The sequence below is a fragment of the Monopterus albus genome, unplaced genomic scaffold, assembly GCF_001952655.1.
Source record: "Monopterus albus unplaced genomic scaffold, M_albus_1.0 scaffold41.1, whole genome shotgun sequence".
In the NCBI taxonomy this organism is placed as follows: domain Eukaryota; kingdom Metazoa; phylum Chordata; class Actinopteri; order Synbranchiformes; family Synbranchidae; genus Monopterus; species Monopterus albus.
In genome coordinates this window covers 26,301-46,580 of record NW_018127921.1, presented here as the reverse complement: position 1 = coordinate 46,580, position 20,280 = coordinate 26,301, and the positions used below count along the sequence as shown (strand labels likewise).

The 20,280-nt window shown below is 39.3% G+C and overlaps 1 protein-coding gene across 2 annotated transcripts in view; it reads left to right on the top strand.

Moving 5' to 3' along the window:
* Positions 1-13,380: 13,380 nt before the first annotated feature.
* LOC109959930 (V-type proton ATPase subunit E 1-like) overlaps positions 13,381-20,280 on the top strand; it is an 11,706-nt gene continuing 4,806 nt past the window's right edge. The window contains exons 1-9 of one of the 2 annotated variants that reach the window (XM_020599697.1): positions 13,381-13,502; positions 13,618-13,679; positions 14,966-15,031; positions 15,986-16,095; positions 16,515-16,581; positions 16,855-16,944; positions 17,222-17,290; positions 17,394-17,488; positions 19,185-19,272. In XM_020599697.1, coding sequence (XP_020455353.1) covers positions 13,647-13,679; positions 14,966-15,031; positions 15,986-16,095; positions 16,515-16,581; positions 16,855-16,944; positions 17,222-17,290; positions 17,394-17,488; positions 19,185-19,272 — 618 coding nt within the window. In that variant the 5' untranslated portion in view covers positions 13,381-13,502; positions 13,618-13,646. Of the gene's footprint in view, positions 13,503-13,617; positions 13,680-14,506; positions 14,636-14,965; positions 15,032-15,985; positions 16,096-16,514; positions 16,582-16,854; positions 16,945-17,221; positions 17,291-17,393; positions 17,489-19,184; positions 19,273-20,280 lie in introns of those variants that run through there. The other variant, XM_020599698.1, reaches the window with a different exon arrangement.

Genomic DNA, 20,280 nt, shown 5'->3' with positions numbered 1-20,280 from the left:
CCAGGAAGCCTCTCACCATTTTCTCCCGTGTTTTGTCTGTAGTACTCCTCTAGGAACTCTAAGATCACCTCCAAATCAGACTGACTCTCCTGGAAGGAATTCTGATAAAGAGAAATCATTCAAAATTGGCCTTGAATACTGCATATTTTTTTATTTCGTTGACTTTTAAGATATATTTTTGGAAATTTTAATGTCAGTCTTGCAGTGCACTAAGTCCAGTCTTTACCATCACCGATGATGCTCCTTCTAATGTAGTCGAGTCTGTGCGGTTTGGGAAAATTTCACAAAAGTGACTCTGAGACACTCAAGTATGCGTACTCTTTTTATACCCCCCACAGGAGTGAGCTTTCTGCATAATACTAGACATTTTCTACCCTGGGTTCATAGGAACAATGACCACCATCCCACAAAGCTTAAGCACCAACACCAGTCAACCCATTAACAAAGCCTCCCAGCACTGACCACATCCTCCCCGCTGAACCAGATAAGACCTGGCATGGAGGCAGCTTCTACACAATACTCTCTTTTCAGGAAAAACACACTTGCTGCCATATTTTTTTCTCACAGGATGTGTCTTAATTTAATATTTTGTAGTGTGACTGTTGTAATATTTCACTACAATGAAGACCGTGCCAAATCTTTCAACACAACCTTTACGTTTTTGTATGATAATACCAATGTTTTCTTTCTGGACGAAGGACGAGGGTGAAGCTGCAGTTTGTTTTCATCAAGTCAGTAAAACCAAACAAATATGAGAGTGCACAGATTGATTTATTGCTTATATTTCAGAGGGAAAAGGAAATAAGTAAGCATTTAAAAATGCTTTTAATATTATCACAGAATAAATATAACAAGCACACAAACATAATCTGTCCTTACTACTTTTATCAATAAAATTATAAAAACATATATGTAATTAGACTGATTGCTTATTACTGGTTGGTTGTTGTAACAATAGAAGCCATAAAACATATATTACATATAAATTATTATTATATTATTATGTGTAATATAAAACCTCATAATCATTAACTCTTCCACTATGTACAAAATATCGATCCAAGATAATGTACAAGTAAAACAACCTACATTTAAAGTTTTTTGGGTTAAATCTTACACTGTGTAATTGTAGTTTATTTAAAATGCTATAAATTAGAAAATACAGGCAAAGTTGGCACTTTTTATTTCATTTTATTGCGAGTGGTTTAAGTTGTTTTAGTGACTGATGTTGGCTCTGTGAAACCTTTTCAGTCAGTGTTTATAGCTACTATTTTAGTGTCACAACCGCTCTAAACAAAGGGATCATAATCTTCATCAAAATCTTTTTAGCTTGATTCAGGTGATTTTTATTTTAATATAATGATTTTCTAAAAAATAATTCTTGATTCACCCATAAATTTTCCTCAGTCATATATTAAGTATTTTTTCATATTAATTTACAGTAATACTCCTCTGCCTGAAGCACAGAATGCTAAAATAAAAATTAAAAAAAACACTTTTGGCTTTGTGATATTAACAGTATCATTGAAACATGTAATAACATGCTGGGATTGGACCCAGAAAGTTTGAGAGCAGAAAAGTCTCTTCACACTTTAATGGTTTAAAACATTTCTTCCCTCTGTGACCAAACCATCCTCCAGTTCAGAGTCTGGCTGAGTTGTGTGCGGTGAAACTGGCGGCCAGGTCGTAGTCCTCCTGCAGTGGGTAGTGTCCATACCAGCTGTGCCAGTCTGTTGCTGCAGAGCCGCAGTAGCTCTGCTCAGACGGGTTTTGCTGCTGGGTATGGACGTCCTCCTGTGCTGGGTGGCAGGGTAGGCGCAGGGACACCTGTGTAGAGCCGAGTCTGTGCAGGATGTCTGGGCTGAACTGGTAGGTGAGTTTGCGGCGTACTTTGATGATTTCACCGGTGCGACTGTAGTTTCTCAGAGCTCTTGCCATCTTCTGATAGGTCATGGTCTTGCGGTTGCCCTTGCGCTGGCCCCAGCGCTCAGCCAGCTTCTCCTTGTTTTTAGAGATGAAATGGAAGGTGCCACTGCCGCTGTCCGTCCACTGGATTGAGTCACCCATGTTGGGGTCATTCAGAGCTTCGTGAAGGTATTCATAAAGTCTGAGCTTCTTTCGACCTAGAGAGGAGATTAAATTGGTCATGTTTTACTGTAGACAGAATTAAAATCATAAACACCTCTGAACTCCCAGGGAAATGCTAATGCATTCTGATTACCTTTGCTGCTTCTCTGTGGTGGTAAGATTGAGCAGAAATGAGGGGACTCAGTTGCTACAGAGTGACCCAGGGAGACGTCAGGGATTACCTGAGGCCAGGACTGCTGCTGAAAGACAAGATATTTTTAATCACAAAGGCTCTCCATATGCGTGTACCCTTGTATACGCATAGTCTTTTTGCTGTCTGTGCTCTACTTACAGCTGTGTCATTCCAGTCATACACAGGAGCCGGTACATCAGACATGTGTGTGTCGAGGCAACAGGAGCCCTGACACTGCAGGGATGACTGCTGGGTGCCCAGAGTTTCGTAATATGCATATTCTAAAAAGAAAAAAAAAAAAGATAAATTCAAACATTAATACATTACGTAAATCAGTTAGTGATGTAATTGATCACATTTTTTCTTTATGTAAATTTTTTTTTTAATTGTGCACAGAAAATGGGGAGAAATTGAATTAATACAGCAAACGTTTTATGCTTATAGTATTTTTGCAGTAAATTATGCAAAGTTTCTGGGAGATCTTTGCTGTACCTGCGTAATATGAATGATTTGAATGCTGTTCAATCACATCAATTGCGTCCTGGAAGTCTTGGTTGATGTTGTTCTCTAAGGACGTCTGGAATAGGTAAACACAGGCAAGATAAAAAAACGTAAATTCACTTAAAAAATAAAAAACCAAATAATACATTTTATGGGTTAATTTACACTTAAATAAATGTCAAAATAAAGATTATGATGCTTTGAATGTAGCTGAGAGTAAAATGTTCATTTTCATCTTCCAAATAGCTGTGAACTTAATCAAAGTAGCATCTTTACCACTCACCATCTTGTCTGTCTGTTTCCCTCACTTGAGGCAATTTCTGTCCTAATAGGTGAAAGTTGCTACACTAGTGCAGCTGAACAGTATTTGCACAGGTATATATATGTGTTGCACACCTCTGATTCCTGTGCACCATTCAGGTACATGAACAGGTAGAGAGGCTGGTCAATTTAAATGTGTTAATGCCCTGATGTATTGCAGCCATACACTTCTTCTTTTTTGGAAGCGCAAATCAGATATAAATGTGAGCATCATACTTGGTGTCGCAGTGGAGATCACAATCTACAAACAACAAAAACCTTTTTTATTGTACACTCAATACAGGAATACCACCAATTCTCAGCCTGACCTGAGAATTTGCATACTGGGCAAGATATGTATCTAACATACACATCTGTAATTGGTGCTGTCCAGTAATACACTTTTCTGTAAGTTGGAATTTGACGGTGGCTGAAAATCAAGTGGAACTTCACAAAGTTTGGCTGAAAAATGGCTGAAAATTTTCCCTTATCATCTTTTGTTATTGTTTTGTAAATTAACTATTATTTGCATGAAAAGCGAGCCAGTGGCTTTTGGAAGAACCACAGTAACCACTAACTTAAATTAAGATATGAATGATTTTGTCTCTGGTAATAAAAATATATCACTATATATTCCACTTTAATTTAAAGGCTAAACTGCCATAACACCCTGAAAATATCATTATTTTTAATATCTGTACTTTAATATCATGATCAATATAATTTTGTTTTTATTCTAAAACTTAGCGCATTACAGTTGCGTGTTTTCTTACTAAAATTTTTTTTTTCTGAAATTGTACTATTACTTTGCAACAAGCATGACCATTAAATAAATTACCAGTAAAAGGTTCAATTAAAAAGCAACTAGTGAAAATAAAAAAAAGCATTTTCAACAAAACAACACAAACCCTCTCAGGTCCGGCAAACAAAACAATACATTGTGTTCCTCATTTTTCCCCCTTGTATATATCTTTACAACCTTTTTTTCTAAATAATTTATGATCAGTGAAGAGACACACACACGGCTGTTACACCTTGTTTTTGGCATTTAGGCTTTAATTTTCCTGCTTTTTGCTTAGATTTTAATAGAAGCTCATTTTACAGTTCTTAAAAGTTGATCAAGACATTACAGAAGTATCTGGTTCAGTTTAAATTTGTTTTTGCACCTACATTTAAACAATTTTATGCCTTTTTTTTCATTGTTTTTATAAATCCCTGTGTTACTACAGCTCATTATTCTCTACTCCACGGGTGTACAAGTACTTATAGTGGAGCTGAAGCCAAATTAAAGAAAACGTTGTGACCAATTGTATGTGATTGTAAAGGTTAATGGTTAATTATGTGATGATCACTGTTAAACTCAGCCTGCACCATTTTCCTCACAAAGCCAACCCCCCCTCTTCAAATAAACTTTTTGAGAAGTTCATTTATTGCAGGCGTGCAGTTTTAAATATCAACTGACTTGCTCCTGAAGTTCCCTTTTCAGCCCAGTTACAGTGTGGTGGCAGTCAGGCCTAAATGCTGAGCTGGAAACAAAAAATGGGGATGCACAGATTATAGCAGGGACAAAAATGACATAATCAGGTCAGAGGGCAGATGACTCCATCTTGATTCATCTATGTAATAATTTTTCATGATTTTTACTCATTCAAATATTTTCTTGCTTTTCCATCAGCAAAGAAAACATATTGTCATAGTGTGTGTGTGTGTGTGTGTGTGTGTGTGTGTGTATGTGTGTTAGAGAGAGGGAGGAAGGTGTGTGCAAGCATGCAAATATGCATCTGTGTGTGTTTCCTGCCGGTGCAGCACACTGATAAAAACAAAGAACCGCAAACCTTGTCCTTTCTCCCATTCCGTCTTTCCCTCTTTCCATTTAGGGTTAAGCTCCATAAATTACAGACCACAACCTGTCGGGCTGCAGCTGAAGCCTGACAGCTGTGTGCCGGGGTTTCCACTGGGTGGGATGAGGAGTTTGTTTCATTGGGCTGGTCTTTGGGGTCATTTGTTGTAGGTGTTATGTTCTTTATTATTATATAATCACAGATACTGCACCATTGCTCATAATCACTCTGTATAAGAAGCTGAACTAAAAAGATCACTTACTGAACTAATCTGTAATATGGAAATAAATGCAGGATGCTGTTTATTCCTCTGTGCCGGCGACAGCTGTGGCTGGAAGCATTATGTTTTTAAATATCCCTCCCTTCAACCCATTTTTGTGAACATGACATCTCAGGGACGCCTTGAGGGAATTTCTTCAAAGTTGACGCAAGCGTCTGCTTGAACTCAAGCGTGGACTGATTAGATTTCAGTGGGGTTGTTACTGGTGTATTTCTGTTCTGATTAACAGCCTTGGCAGAACAGTGACAGTGGTTGGACAACTGAGCAGGCCTGGCTTTCAGATGTGATCACCTAAGGCCAGCTGTACAACATGAGCAAATACAGTGCAGATTCTACACGTCACTAAATAACTGCTCTTTGCTTGGGTGAGGATAGGATTCAGGATGTTTAGTGTTAATGTCAGAGTGAAGAACTTTTCGGATATGTGTGTGGTATGATAGGTTAGTTAATGGTGTTTACGAAATCCTTGTATGTGTATTTTAGGTTAGGGTAGGGTTGGAAAATGATGTGGCTTATTATGGGAAATTTGTGACAGCATGGCCTGATACCCCTGTCTTTGGGGCTAGATATGAATAGGATGGTTCAGTCTTTTTTTCACACATTTAATTGTGTATTATCAACTGGTGGTCAGAGGTGACTGCATCCTCATGCCTGTCCCATTCCAGTGACTGACTGAATGGTGGAAGCATACAACCACAAAGCCTATAATTCTACTTATTGTGTTGTAGTAGTACTGGCTGATTTGAATTCAGTTAAAAACTTCGTATTTATATTACATAGACTTTTATGATATTTTTATGTTTTAATTTTTACCTACTTAAGCAATTGCTTTCTTGCATTTAAAAAAATTCTCAAATTATTTAGTCAACATAACTTATTACTAGGGGTGTCACAATATACTAGTATTGATGATAACTGTGATATATATAAAAAAATGGAATACTGGTACCATGGTAGTAATACACATATGATAAGAGCATAAATAATTTGTCCCCTGCTCCTTGCAGGCAATTCTGTTCAAGTTAACACTGTGTTGATAGCAGATGTTCGGCCTTATAGATCTTTTATCAGATCATCTGGTTGCCTTTTCACTAGCCATTAAATGTAACTGTTCTTTTTGCTTTTGTACAGTTATAGTCACAGACACTCTCTCTCCACCTCCCTACACTCAAATGTTGAGTGTAATTCATGTGGCAAAAAAGAGACAGTATACACTCTAAAGTTAGTATTTTTCGCCCAGATTTTCTGTAGATATTGTGATAATATCATTATTGTGAATTTTTTTGGCCACTATAATCATGTAGTGAAAATCTGATATTGGGACAGCCTTACTTATGACCCTTTGAATTTATATAATGATTTTATATTTTGCTATTATCTGGATATTATAATGCAGTAAATCCTTGCTAAATATCTATCAGGTATTTTTAAGTTTATGTATGTATGTTGATGAAAAGGGAATTAGGGATGAAACTAGACAAAGACAGAGAGATTCCTATCTATCTGTGAAGGTGGGTCAGTATATATTTTGGCAGTAGCAGACACGCTGCAGCTTTATCTATCCAAACAAAGAAGCACTTTCCTTCCTCTTCTCAGTTCAATAGCTACGTGCAGGTTGGCTTCGATGTAGGAACGGCAGGCTAACCACAGCACAGTCAGCCCCATTGTTGTCCTTTATTTACTGGCACTCGATGAAAATCAAGAAGTGTCAAACCCACTGGTGTATAATTAGTCTATCAGGCTGAATGCTGGTGCGACCGCAGAGTTGTAATCGTTATCTATGAGATCATGTTCGTATCCTGGGTGAGAACATCAGAAAAAAACTGATAGTACAAGTTATTCTCTTTTTTAAATATATTTTCAAAAACCATTTATTCAGGTTTTAAATCTCGGCAAAACACTATTCTTTTGCAGTGAAAAATTGAATTCAGCAGGTGCAATTATGTTTTTCAATCTAAACCAACAGATTTCTTTTCTAAAGCTTAGTACAGTGTGGGTTAAATGGATAAGATTTCTTTTAGATGAAATTGTACCTATGCTATCTACTAAATCTATTTTCTGGTTATCAAGAAGGAGTTACTGTATCTGTTGTTTCATTTAAACAATGTGAACAGGATGCTCTCTTGTCCTGAAGTTGATATTGGTTTCATGGCTTATAATGATTGTAATGGTGCCGTATGCTCCTGCTGTCCACTTGCATGCAGCACAGATACATTGCATGAAGTGTGAAGTCTGTATGATGACATGATTTTCACACTATCTAGAGCTGAAATACACTAATATTCCAGTTTAAATGTGTAAAACCAACATATGGATGGGCACTGTTTTTGAAAATGCCATTCTTAAAGGACAGAATCTTTTGGCTCAGTGTCCTCATTCCTTTGTAAAGTCAAGAGTAATAAATAGGCAGAGATCATGTTGAAGTAATGAGAGACACAATCACACAAAGAATAATCAAATAAACATTTTAAGTTTCAGGACTCTTTGAAATATTATATTCCATGATTTTATATTCCTCCTTTACAGTTTACTAGCTAAGTTCCAGAGGTGGGGACCCTAGTCACATGACTCCGACGCAAGTTAGACTCCAGTAATGATTCTAATGACTTTAGGCTCAACTTAATAAAATCATAAAAGGCTTGCAACTCCACTCCTTTAACTCCAGTGAGTCGTGACTTCACTTTTGATTTGGGATGACTTGCGGCCCAAACATTAAGTTTTTATATTAAAAATGTGTGGAGCGAATCAACAAGACAGCAGCCAGTCGCTGCACAGGGAGGACGGTAAGGTAGATCTCACACATTCAGGTAAACAAACTTCTAGTTTTTATATTTCACCATTTTAAATGTTAAATTTCTCTGATAGCAGGTTGTGTTAACTGTACTGTAAATACCAGGCTACAGTACAGGGACCTGACTTGAGACTTATTTGAGACTTGTAAAACAATGACTTTGTCCCACCTCTACTCGGTTTCCACAGAGATCTACTGAACATAGAAAAAAGGCTATAAGCTCTGCTGAGAGCTGAGGTAGCACAATATGAACCAGAAAATTCAAATTAGCATAATAATAACTACAATACAAAGAGTGTCAGAGAGTGAAATTGAGAATTCAGAAAACAAAGTGTAATATTTCAATTGGAACAGATTTAAAAATAGAAAGGACTCCAGTTGATTCAGGGTTAAAGGAAAGGTTTCTACTTTCTGCAGTAGGCCACAGTCCCATATGCAACTACTCCAACAACAGCAACTAAAGCAGCACCACCACACAGCAGCTCTGTGGAGATCAGAGGTTTGGCAGTATTGAGAGCGGCGATTTGTGGCTCCGTCTTCCCTAATGTCACTTGATACTTGAGACTTGCATGTTCCTCCACATCTGAGAGAGGGATCTGTGAGAATTTTAGTTGCTCGGGACTCTCCACTGGAGGCTCTGCTGTCACCGCTGTGAGGATAGAAGGAGGGTGGAGCCCCTGGGTAGAATAAAACTCCTCTGCTTCAGAGGTTGTGATTGAAGGGACCGGGGTGGATGTAGTGGAGGGGGGATCCAGCTTGACGATAGGCAGAGGAGGCAGAGTCATTGGGGGAACCACCTGCCTGAACTGTGCGGGCTCCCTCTCCACATGAGGCTCCTCTGCTGACACAAGGAGCTCCCGAGTTTCAGGGGCCTGGAGGTCCTGCTCATCCTCCCGGAGCTCAACCAGCTCCCTCTCCCTACCCAACACACTCAACACACTTTTCTGTAGCTCTTTGTCTTCTTCCTCCTCTTCCACTGTTCTTCTTCCCCTTTCCTCCTCTGCAGCCTCCTTCTCTGCCTCCTCCAGCATCTCGGCCTCCTCTCGCTCCAGGTGGACCGTGTCAGAATTGGAGGAGTGGTTGTCCTCTCCAGCCAAAACCCCCGCATCACTGCTGTTGATGCTCTTAGTGTCCTCGGGATCTACATCGTCTACTGTGGACCAGGACTCTGCCAGCAGGCTCTCACTCTGCCAGGGTTGGGGGCTCTCTACCTGGGTCAGAGACAGGGCAGCAGGGCTGGGGCTGAGAGATCCATCCTCCCCTCCTCCTCCATCCCCCCTGTTGGAGTTGACTGGGGTCTTTCCCTCCAGAATGAAGGCTGAGTGCTGTAAAGACAAAACCCACCAGAGCTGGGACAACTCATGTCACATGTACTGTAAATCTCATGTCTTTCATATCTAGCAGTGGTGGAAAGTGACTACATTTACATGAAGTCATCTAAATTTCATTAACCCCTTTAAAGCCAACACTAAAATAAAAAAGATTAGAGTCTACCAGGTTGCTTTTGCAGAGACTGCTATCCACAGTGAAACATCTGAACAACATGAAAACAACAAAATCGCTTCTTTGTCCTCCTTTCAGTTGGCAAACAATAAAACTGTGCTCAACTGATATCCGATAAGGAGTGAAACAGGGAATGACCAAAATATTGTTTCATGGTCACGACTTTGTCTGACATAATCAGCATAAATGTGCTGTGTAAAAAGCTAGAGATCACAGAAAGTAATCCTCTTTACTTTGCTGCCACGCATCCCCTGCCTGCCTGTGCACTGCTGGTTACTGTGTGACAGCCTGTTAAACCTGTTTTCAGTGCCCTCCTGCTGCGTGGTCACCTTTACTGTATTTAAATACAGTCTAATTGCAATAAGTTCATATTTCTGAATATCTTTGTTTAAATGTTTCATGTATTAATGAAATGACAATGATTATCTGTGACTCTGAAGCCACTGTGAGTAGATTCTGAAAATTACCAACCTTTGGTGCCCCCTGGTGGTAGAAGTCTAAAAAAAAGACACTTGGAGACAGTTCTATATTGCTTCCACAGCAATGAGCTCAGTAGGCTGAAAGTAACACAGTGCATCGATTTAATCTAGAACTGTAACTTTTTGGTACAAACATATTTATGCTATTGGAATACTTTGAAACATTCTTCACATAGTGGCTTCAAAGAAATGATGTTGTGCCAAACAGCTACATCCTCCCCTCCTGATTTTTGACTTGTCTGTGTTCTCTGTGACATCAGTGAGGCAGTGAATGGAAAAAACCTCTCACTGGCTGCTCTGCGCTACAGTGCCTGTGACTATCTATAGCCTCGGCCTGCATAACTCACTATGTTTAGGCACGATGTACATCTCCATCTGTCACTCAGGACTGGAATCATTTTCATTGATTTCACACGAGAATCGGACGGGAGTAGAAACATAAAATGGAAGTGATGAATTATTTCACCAAAACTCTACCAGCTCATTTCTCATTTCAAAACTGAAATATTAACATTTAATCTCAAAAGAATCAACTCTTAATTTCTGAAAACCCATTTTTCATATTATAAATAAAGCTGTATACATGGTTGTTTGCATGAACTCATCTTGAATTCAGTCTCAAGGTGACCCTCTCTGTCATCTTGTACCACGCCTCAGCTTTGACTGCAGAAGGCTGTCCCTCATAAAAACCCTCTGAACAGATGTTCTCAACACTGATCTTTACTGTCTCATGTTCCTGTCACTTAATGACAAAAAAACCCTTAACAGCTGGTCTGGGGTTTAAACATCTGTTAAACTTGTTAGGATCGCTCGCACAGGGGAGGACCCAGATAGCTGACTTCGGTGCAAACAGTGATTTATTATATACAGTGTAGTGAACAACTTGATAAGGTAGGCGTGGATGAACTGGATGAACTGGGTGCCGATCAGCAGCAGAATACAGAGAGATGATGAAATGGAAGGAGTGGGCCGAGCTTCATTGCCGGGGTCACTCCTCAGCTGGTCGGTGGAAAATGGAGGTTACTGCGAAGATAGAAAATAGAGGTTGGGCAGATGATAAACTGGTAACTGTGCATTAACCTGGCTGGTGGAGGTTGGATAGAGCCTAGGTCCGGAGGGAGTAGTCTGTGGAGGTGGAAAAAGCGGCATAGAAGGAGAGTAACACAGAGAGTTCAAGATGCGTAAACGCTAAACAGGAAAAACAAACAGATGAAGCCATGTGACCATGGCATCCATGGTTTGATTCCTACCATGAACTATTTTTGGATGTCATACCACTTTTTCTTTCTCTTCTCACTCTAAAATATTCACTGCTCACAGACATGTAACCTTTTATGAAAATTCATGAGTGAAATTTGAATTGTTTTAAAGGGTCACAAGTCACAAACATTGAGAGTCACTGTGTGTGGATAGGACTGCAAACACACATAGAATGTCTATTATGCTTTTAAGCAGTGGTTTATGGATTGGCTCTTTTCTCACTGCAAATCTCCTGAAGCCACATTAAAACATAATATGTAAATAGTTCATCTAATACTGTATGTAAAGTATGTTTTTGAAATGTAATGACTTTGGGGAAAAACAGATGTCTGTTATGCAGTAGCGCAGCTGTGAAAAATGAAAATGATGAATAAACATTTCCAGTGCCTTTATGGTGCTAAGTCACCTGATAATTAATGGTTATATTTGTATTTCAGCGTTCAGATCTGTTAAATTTGTTTGTTTTTTTTCTTGTTTTTTATCTGGAACTTTTGTGGGGTATTTTTAAAACCTTTTTTATGTTTTCATGGCTAAAACCCTTGACATTTTATCACTCCACCCCTTCCAGAGTGAGCAGACCGATCTATACGCCTCCCAGACGTCACAGATTTAATGGCCACCTAGCTGCCATGTTGCCTCTCCTGGGCTATGTGGGCTGTGGGCCTTTGCAGACTTCAGTCCCAGGAACACATCTGGTTTAAGCATTAAACTTGAATAATTTTAAATTTTAACACTCCACCACCGCCACCACACATGCACACAGACATATATACACACACACACACACACACACATACACATAGAGGCTCACCTGTCACCCTGTCTGGTAAGAATACAGACAACCATCTACTTTGTGGTCCTCTTTTACTTACTGATCTCCTTGAGCAATAGGATTTTTACTGATCCTATCCCAGCAGTAGCAGACTAATGGTGAAATAAATGATCAGTGAGATATAGGCCACTCTTCATATGCCAAGCTAACGTGTGATGACAAAAGAGTGACATTAGAAACCAGAATTTACAAAAGGTCGGCATTCAATGTCAGAGTGGGTTGGGCATTATTTACAATTGTCCTGTGTAAGGTGAGAGTTTGCCCTTCACTTCATCAGTGACATGTTTACAGAAAACACACTTTAGTACAGCATGGCACACAAAGGCCAGAAAGCCAAATCACAGGTTTGATTCTTGCAGCTGAAGTTTTCTGCAATCTGAATAAAAAGCATAGCATCCTAGCATACCTGTGTCCTCTTGGTGCAGAGCTGAATGAGTTGCTAGATGAGACGAAAATACTGGAAATCAAAGTGAGACGTGTATTCAGACACAAAGGCAGTAAAAAACAGACAGGCAGACATGTATGCTGTTTCTGACATGGGAATAACAAGATGGACAAATTGTTCAAAAGTCTCTGTCTCTCACCCTCACCCCACCTCCCAGAGCCATGACACAACAGTTGCCTGGAGAGGAGTCAGTGGTGACTTAATCTGTACGTTGAATGTGTCTCAGTAGTCAGAGGTCAGCTGGCAAGTGTTTCATTCAGGTGAAACAGTCTGTGAGGTTTTATGTTCACTGTCCTAACAGCAGGTTATCAGTGTGAACCGGTGACACCAAGTGGAAAATGCATGTCAGACAGGGAGAAGAACTAAGCTGACCTTTCCAACTTCTAGTTCCCTCTGCTCGCAAGACTGGAAACTATGCTAGGAGGAGTTTAAAAAGTAAAACAGCACCAACACAACTACACACTGTGTACATATACACAGGTTGCATTTCATTTGCAAACATAATGTCTCATTACTAGGTGAAAAACTATAATGAACTCCCAACTTTCTGCCATGTTTTCCCATTCAGTTGTGTTTTTAAGAATCAACTTAAAACAAAGGACATGATGTAATTAAAATACACCTAAATAACAAATAATTATCACTATAAAATCATTACATATCATAGCTCCTGCTTTTCTATAAGAACATTTTAGAGTTGGTTAAATTAACAGTTTTATAACAATTTTTAGTTTCTCTTTAAAATAAAAATAAACAAACAAAAATAAAATCTAGTATACAGTATAACTGAACTATGCAGAAAAAAGAATACAAACAGTAATTTAATACCTGAAAAAAAACAAGGAAAAACTACGATTTCCGTCTTTTAAGCGCGTCTCTTTACGTTCTCGCCTGATTGGCTGCTCACCGGAAGTTGAAATCATGTGACACTGAAAATCAGCTGCTTCCTAGACAGCTTTACGGTCACGACTGCAGCAGTCCATTGAAACCTCCTTATTTGTGATATAAGGGTAAATAGTTGTTGACTTAAGTCTCGCATTACAGGACTAAAATCAGTTTTTTCAGAGTGAGAGTATCTTTTCTCTTCTAGTGGTTTTAAGTGTTTTTTGTTATTTTCTCCGGCAGGCCCCGGCTAATCGTCAACAGCTGCAACCATGGCGCTCAGCGATGCCGACGTACAGAAGCAGGTAACGAACCACTTCAGCCTTGAAAATGGCACCATCCAAACATTTCTGTTATGCTGCGATCAAACGATATTGTACACTACAAACTGTTTCGATACAACTCTATGAAACGTTTCTCTTCGCTGTAGTTTTAGTTACAAGTGTGCGTGTCGATGAGAATGACATTGAGAGAACCGTAGGGTTAGCATCGAAATAAACACAGCTATCAGCTTGTTTTGATTGTTGTCTGTATGTAGGAATTCCGTTTTAAAATGGATAAGCAGCTGTTTTGAAGCCAGTGTTGTGTGGAAGTTGGTGCTGAAATATTTCCAAATAATCACATGATGAACACATGCAAGGGCCCTAATGAGGAACTTGGACAAAAGGAGCGACTCTCTGGACACACCACCAATGGGAACTCTTAGAAAATGCTGAGAATAAGTGTCAAAAGGACTAACCCAGAACTACAGAAGATGATTCTAAATACTGCCAGTTTTGAATTCATATTGATATGAAAACAAAAATAAATAAATAAATAAAAATAAATTCAGACTGTCAAAAGATGAGACAGGTTTATCATTATAGAACATTTTCATATGGGCAATTCAAAGTGCTTTTTATAGTGCATACAAACATGAAAATACTAATTAAAATCTTTCTTAGTTTTGAAATGTATGAATGAGGTGCAAATGTCTGTCTTATTGTGGAGGCCAGTCAGGAGAGTGTTACGGTAGTCCACACTGAATCAGAATTGGGTCCTTTGGCTGCTTTTAACCCTCCCCATCTCAAAAACCCAAACTGATGTTAACTCTGGTTTGTGCTCTTTCTTTGTCCCACTTTCTGTGTAAAAGATGCCACTTCTTCAGTTTGGCAGCCACAGTTTCAGACTTTTAGCTGCCCAGAGCTCCTCCATGGCTGGCTGTTTGAAATGACAACTTGTGGTTTGAAAAACACTTCTTATAACCTTGGCTACACGGCAGGTGGGGCTAATTTACAGGCCGTACTTTGAGAACACAGGGTAGAGAAGCTGGAGTGACAGCAGAAAGGCTGTGGGGAGCACAGTGTCATGGGGGGGGCGATAGTATAGCTGAGAGACACCATGTCCTGTCTCATTTTCACTGGATTTATCAGACTGTGTAAAATCTTAGTTAATGCACCTTTAATGCTGTGATTTGAATGCATCACTAATATACGAGAGTCACAAACTGGAGCAAAATGCACAAGCAAACAGAAAATGTTGTGGTGGAATCAAACTTAAATGTTTTTCAGACAACCTAGTCTTGTTTGTCATTTGTATTTCTTGTTTACAGATCAAGCACATGATGGCCTTCATCGAACAGGAGGCAAATGAGAAGGCAGAAGAAATCGATGCAAAGGTATAAACGTGTGTACACATCACCACACAGTGCTGTAGACAGCAACTAGAATGGATGATTAATCATTTTTATTTTTGCTTTTTTTTTTTTTTTTTACACCTTTTTATTAGTGAGCCAACAGTAGAGAGACGAGGAAAGTCATTAAATCCCAAGGTCACTACAGCACCCTGATTAATCAGTGGTTGAAATGTGAAAATTTAAAAAAGGCTTTTAAAAAAACAAACTGTCTCCCCTTCATATTCAGTGCTAAACTGGATGTTCTCTGCTCTGTGCTGGTTTACGACCAGTGCCAGTGAACATAGCAGCTGTGTGTGTGTCTCTTAGACTTTTTTTGTTTTCTTCTGGGCTCTATCCTCCACTCGCCAAGCACATCTGATCCCTCACAGGTGAACAACACAGTGAAACAGGATGGACAGAGTTTCACACAGTCTCTTGTCTTTTGAAAACCGGCTCTGTAGTTGATGTCTCAGGGTGAACCAGCGAGGTCGTCTTTGTGTTGCTGGTCAAAACATGCATGCTTGCAGGTGTCAACTCCTGTGTGTTACATGTTTTACTGAAGATCTGACATGTAGCTGCTGGTTAAAGAGTTGATACTGAAAATACTGAGAAATACTTTTTTCATGTTTTCATAAAACATGCTCATATACAGACTGTATCACATGTGCATTTTAATTTTATTTTTCATGAGGCTTTACCCTGTCCACACAACCTTGTTAGTACCACCCAGTCTGTGACTAAAGATGTCACTCTTGGCCAGCACCAAGATATGTCTGTACCCCAGATGAAGCCTTATGAAGCTTCTGGGCTTTCTTTGTATTTGTGCTGGGGGGAAAAAAAAGATTCAATTTGCAGCTTCAAACAAAGCCTGTACAGTGGCAAAAGTTCAGTTGATGACTGGTGCAAAATGCTGCTGTAATAGAGGATTTCAGCTTTGAACTGTGACTCCTCCTGCAGGCGGAAGAAGAGTTCAACATTGAGAAGGGCCGACTGGTCCAAACTCAGAGGCTGAAGATAATGGAGTACTATGAGAAGAAAGAGAAGCAGATTGAGCAGCAGAAGAAAATGTGAGTCACGGCGAGATGACACAGCATACTTCAAGTCCTACCCTCCTTCATCTGACTTTTTTAAGAACAAATAAACAGCTGTATGTGGCACAGAGTTTCTGTAATTTTGTTTAACCACTCTGTTTTACTATGTCTGTTACCTGCCCCAAACAGTCTCCAGGGTTTCTGCATAATCCCAGCCCACACAGAAATCTAAACAGACCCAATGTGTGTGGTGTCTGTCTAGCAAAGCACATAGGACATGCACATCCATAAAACCTATACAGGTGCTGAACCAACAACAGCTTAAAGGCAAAAAGCAAGCAAAATGTTTACCCACTGCCTTAAGCTCCCAATAATTTAACTCATAAGTAGCAGCAACATTTCGATCTATACAAGATCTTCGTCAGGCATTATAATGTCGTCTGTCTGCTCAACAGCCAAATGTCCAACCTGATGAACCAGGCTCGACTGAAGGTACTCAAGGCCCGTGATGACATGATTTTGGTAAGCTGCTGTAGAGATCGTACAGATCGACTACAACCCCAAATCAGAAAACGTTGGGACAGTTTTAGCTGATTGCTAGCCCTAAAATGCACCCGTCCCAACTTTGTTTTGGCATCACATTTAAAGTGATTGTTTATTTTGAACAAAGAATAAAATTGATGAGGTGTCGTGATTTTACATACCATCCCAACTTTTTCTGATTTGAGGTTGTATTTAAATAATACAAAGTTCTGTGTAAATAATGCAAACCCTGTGTGTGTATTTGTACCTCAGGAAATGCTGAACGAGGCTCGCCAGCGGCTCGCTAAGATCGCTAAAGATCCGGCCAGGTATCCAGCTCTGATGGACGGGTTGATCTTACAGGTGTGTGTACTTTCAGCTACTTTATAGGTTTGTAAGAACTTTGGTTAGAATTTTTATAATTAGTTTATACATTCACTGAAATAACAAGAAAAAGTTGCAGAGAAGAAAGTAACTGTTCGTGCATGCTGAGATATGTTGTATGGGGCTCATAAAGCGGCTTCAGAAAGCATTCAGACCCCTTCACTTTTTGCACACTTTAGTGTCGTTGACTTAATTTTTAAATGTTCACTCCATAACCCATCATATTATAGTAATTACCGTAATTCCTTCCCATTAGGGATTTTATCAGCTTCTTGAGCCCAAGGTGATTCTTCGCTGCCGTAAACAGGATTTGCACATGGTACAGGTCAGCAGTCTTTTTATTTGTGTGAGCATGTTTTACTTGTGTGAGCATGTTCGAATCAGTTCTCTGAATTTAAATTGTATTATTGTTAACCTTTGTCTTCCAGGCGTCCATCCAGAGGAATATTCCCATATATAAAGCAGCTGTTAAGAACAACCTGGAGGTCCACATTGACCAGGACAATTTCCTCCCCCAAGACATGTAAGCATCTTATAGCAGCTGTAATTGGCAGTTTAAAAAAAAAAATTTTTTTTTTATAACCAACAATGTATCAAATGTGAAAGGAGTCTTGTAATGAGGAACCTATCGCCTGAATCTGCAGTTCCCCTCAGTGTTTCATCCCACAACTTTGCTGTTTTGATTCAGTTTAGCAGCTAAAGATCCAAAAGATCTAGGTTGTTACAGGTGTTACGACCAAAATCAGAGCTAAAATATTCAACTTACGGTATGGTTGCAAAGTTGATAGAAACATGACTACAAATTAGTGATGATGTTGCTCTGTGATGTGTTAATAATAATAATAATAATAATACTTTATTTGTATAGCACTTTACAACTCCAGAGGAGCCCAGAGCACTTCACAGAAAAACCTATATTAGCAATATAAAACCAGCTACATAATCAATAAATCTAGGGGTGATGTTTGATGGCGACTTGAGGTTTGACAAGCAAATCAACTCAGTTGTGAAATCTAGCTTCTTCCACCTGAAGCTGTTAAGCAAGGTCAAGTCATTCCTTTCTTTTAATGAATCTGAGATTGCAATTCATGCTTTTATCACTTCTAGACTTGATTATTGCAATGCTCTGTACTATGGTGTTAACCAGTCCGCCTTCACTCGTCTCCAAATGGTACAAAATGCTGCTGCTCGTCTTTTGACAAATACTAGGAAATTCGAGCATATAACCCCGGTACTGGCTTCTCTCCACTGGCTTCTAGTCCGTTTTAGAATTGATTTTAAGTTATTGATTTTTGTTTTTAAGACTCTGGTTTGGCTCCATTTTACCTAACTGAACTAGTGCACTGGCACAAACCTACAAGTTCCCTCAGATCTTCAAGCCAGATATAAACGCTGGGGTGACCGCACTTTTACTGTTGCAGCCTCTAAATTATGGAATAGTCTACCTTTTAATGTTAGATCAGCTACTGACCTCATTACTTTTAAATCATTGCTTAAAGTAGGGCTTGATGCATTCCTTTTAACTCCTTTTATTTTAATTTACTGAACGTATGTTATGTGTGTCTGTGTTATTGTGCTGTTTTATTTTTATTTGCACTGATCTTATTTACTTTATTTTAGTTATTTATTGTGATTTTATTTTGTCATGTAAGTAAGTATTTTGGTCAGCTGGATGTTGTTTTAAAGTGCTATATAAATAAATTTGATTTGATAAAACCAAGAGCAAAATAAAACACACAATATAATATCAAAAGCTAATTTGAGACTTCCATATCAAAGTATAAATATAAAACAACAAGCTCCAAGCCATCGACATGATGCCACTGGAGCCCGTTAGACACAGAAAGCCTGTCTAAAGAGATGAGTTTTTAGTTTTGACTTAAAAGACGATAGCTCAGTTATGGGCCGCAACTCCGGTGGTAAGGAGTTCCAGAGCCTAAGGCCATACACGGCAAACGAACGATCACCCCATTTTCTATATCTTGTCTGTGGGACAACCAAAGACACGTGCTCTGAGGAGCGTAGACCCCTACGCGTAGTGCGAATGGACAGCAGGTCAGACAGGTATGGTGGACGAGGCCATTAATAGACTTAAATACAAATAATGAGTCTAAATAAGCTGCCCCAAGTGCCCAAACATGTTATTGCAGGTTTAAAATTTGAAACGCAGATGGTCTCTAAATTTGGTTTGTCTCATTTTGATGTTTGTCATCCTTCAGGTCTGGAGGGATTGAGATCTATAATGCTGATAGGAAGATCAAGGTGTCAAACACCCTGGAGAGCAGACTGGACCTCATGGCTCAGCAGGTAGGAAGTGGAGTCTGTAAAAAGGCATCATAAAAACAGTGTGGGTTTTAGTTCCAGTTGTTGTTTGTACTTGTAATTCTCCCACACAAATATTTTAAGGGCCTTCATGTTCAAAAGGTGTTGGTTTTGTCTGTTATGGTCTTTTTCTCTTCAAAAGTCATTGAAAGACGGGTAGCAGAAAAAATCCTCTTTAGTGAGGAATAATGTTATTGATGAAATTACATTTAACATAAGATTATCGCAGCTCTCATTAGTGCTGTGCCGATAAACGATATAATATCGAATCACTATAAAATCGATATCAATAACGATGATAAGCTCTCGGCATTTTTACTCTATGGATTTGTAAGAGCCAATCACACAGCAGCAATATGCGACAACAGCCAATCAACATGCAGCTTTAAACGTGCACGTTAGAGAACAAAGTTAGCTAATTTCCTACGGCACTTTGCAAAACAAGCTGGAGGCGAGGATGGCAAAAATGAGTGAAAGCAGTGGCGAAAGTGACACAAACATCGAGCAAGTAGTCAAAAATGATGAAATTGTTGACAAACAAGGTAGCACAAATTCGGTTATATGGAAGTGGTTTGGCTTTTTGAAGAGTGACGAGGCGCAGATTCAAACGATCTGTAAAATATGTCGTAGCCCGGTCAAAACCAAAACTGGTAACACAACCAACCTATTCCATCACCTAAAAAAGTGTCATCCCAGTGAACACACTGAAAGCATGAAAATGCGGGCTGATGCTAACGTTACTCCATCAACAAGTAGAGCTAGCAGCGGGGCTGTACCAAAGCAGAAATCGATCGCGTCGTCCTTTGTGGCCATTACTCCTTATGAAGTGAGTTCCAAAAGGAGCAAGGATATAACGAGAGTCGTTTCATTCTTTCTGGCGAAAGACATGATGACCCTAAACACAGTGGAGCACGACGGTTTTAAGAAATTAATTATAAAGTGCTTGACTCCAGGTACGAACTTCCGGGCAGAAAATACTTCTCCAAAACCGCA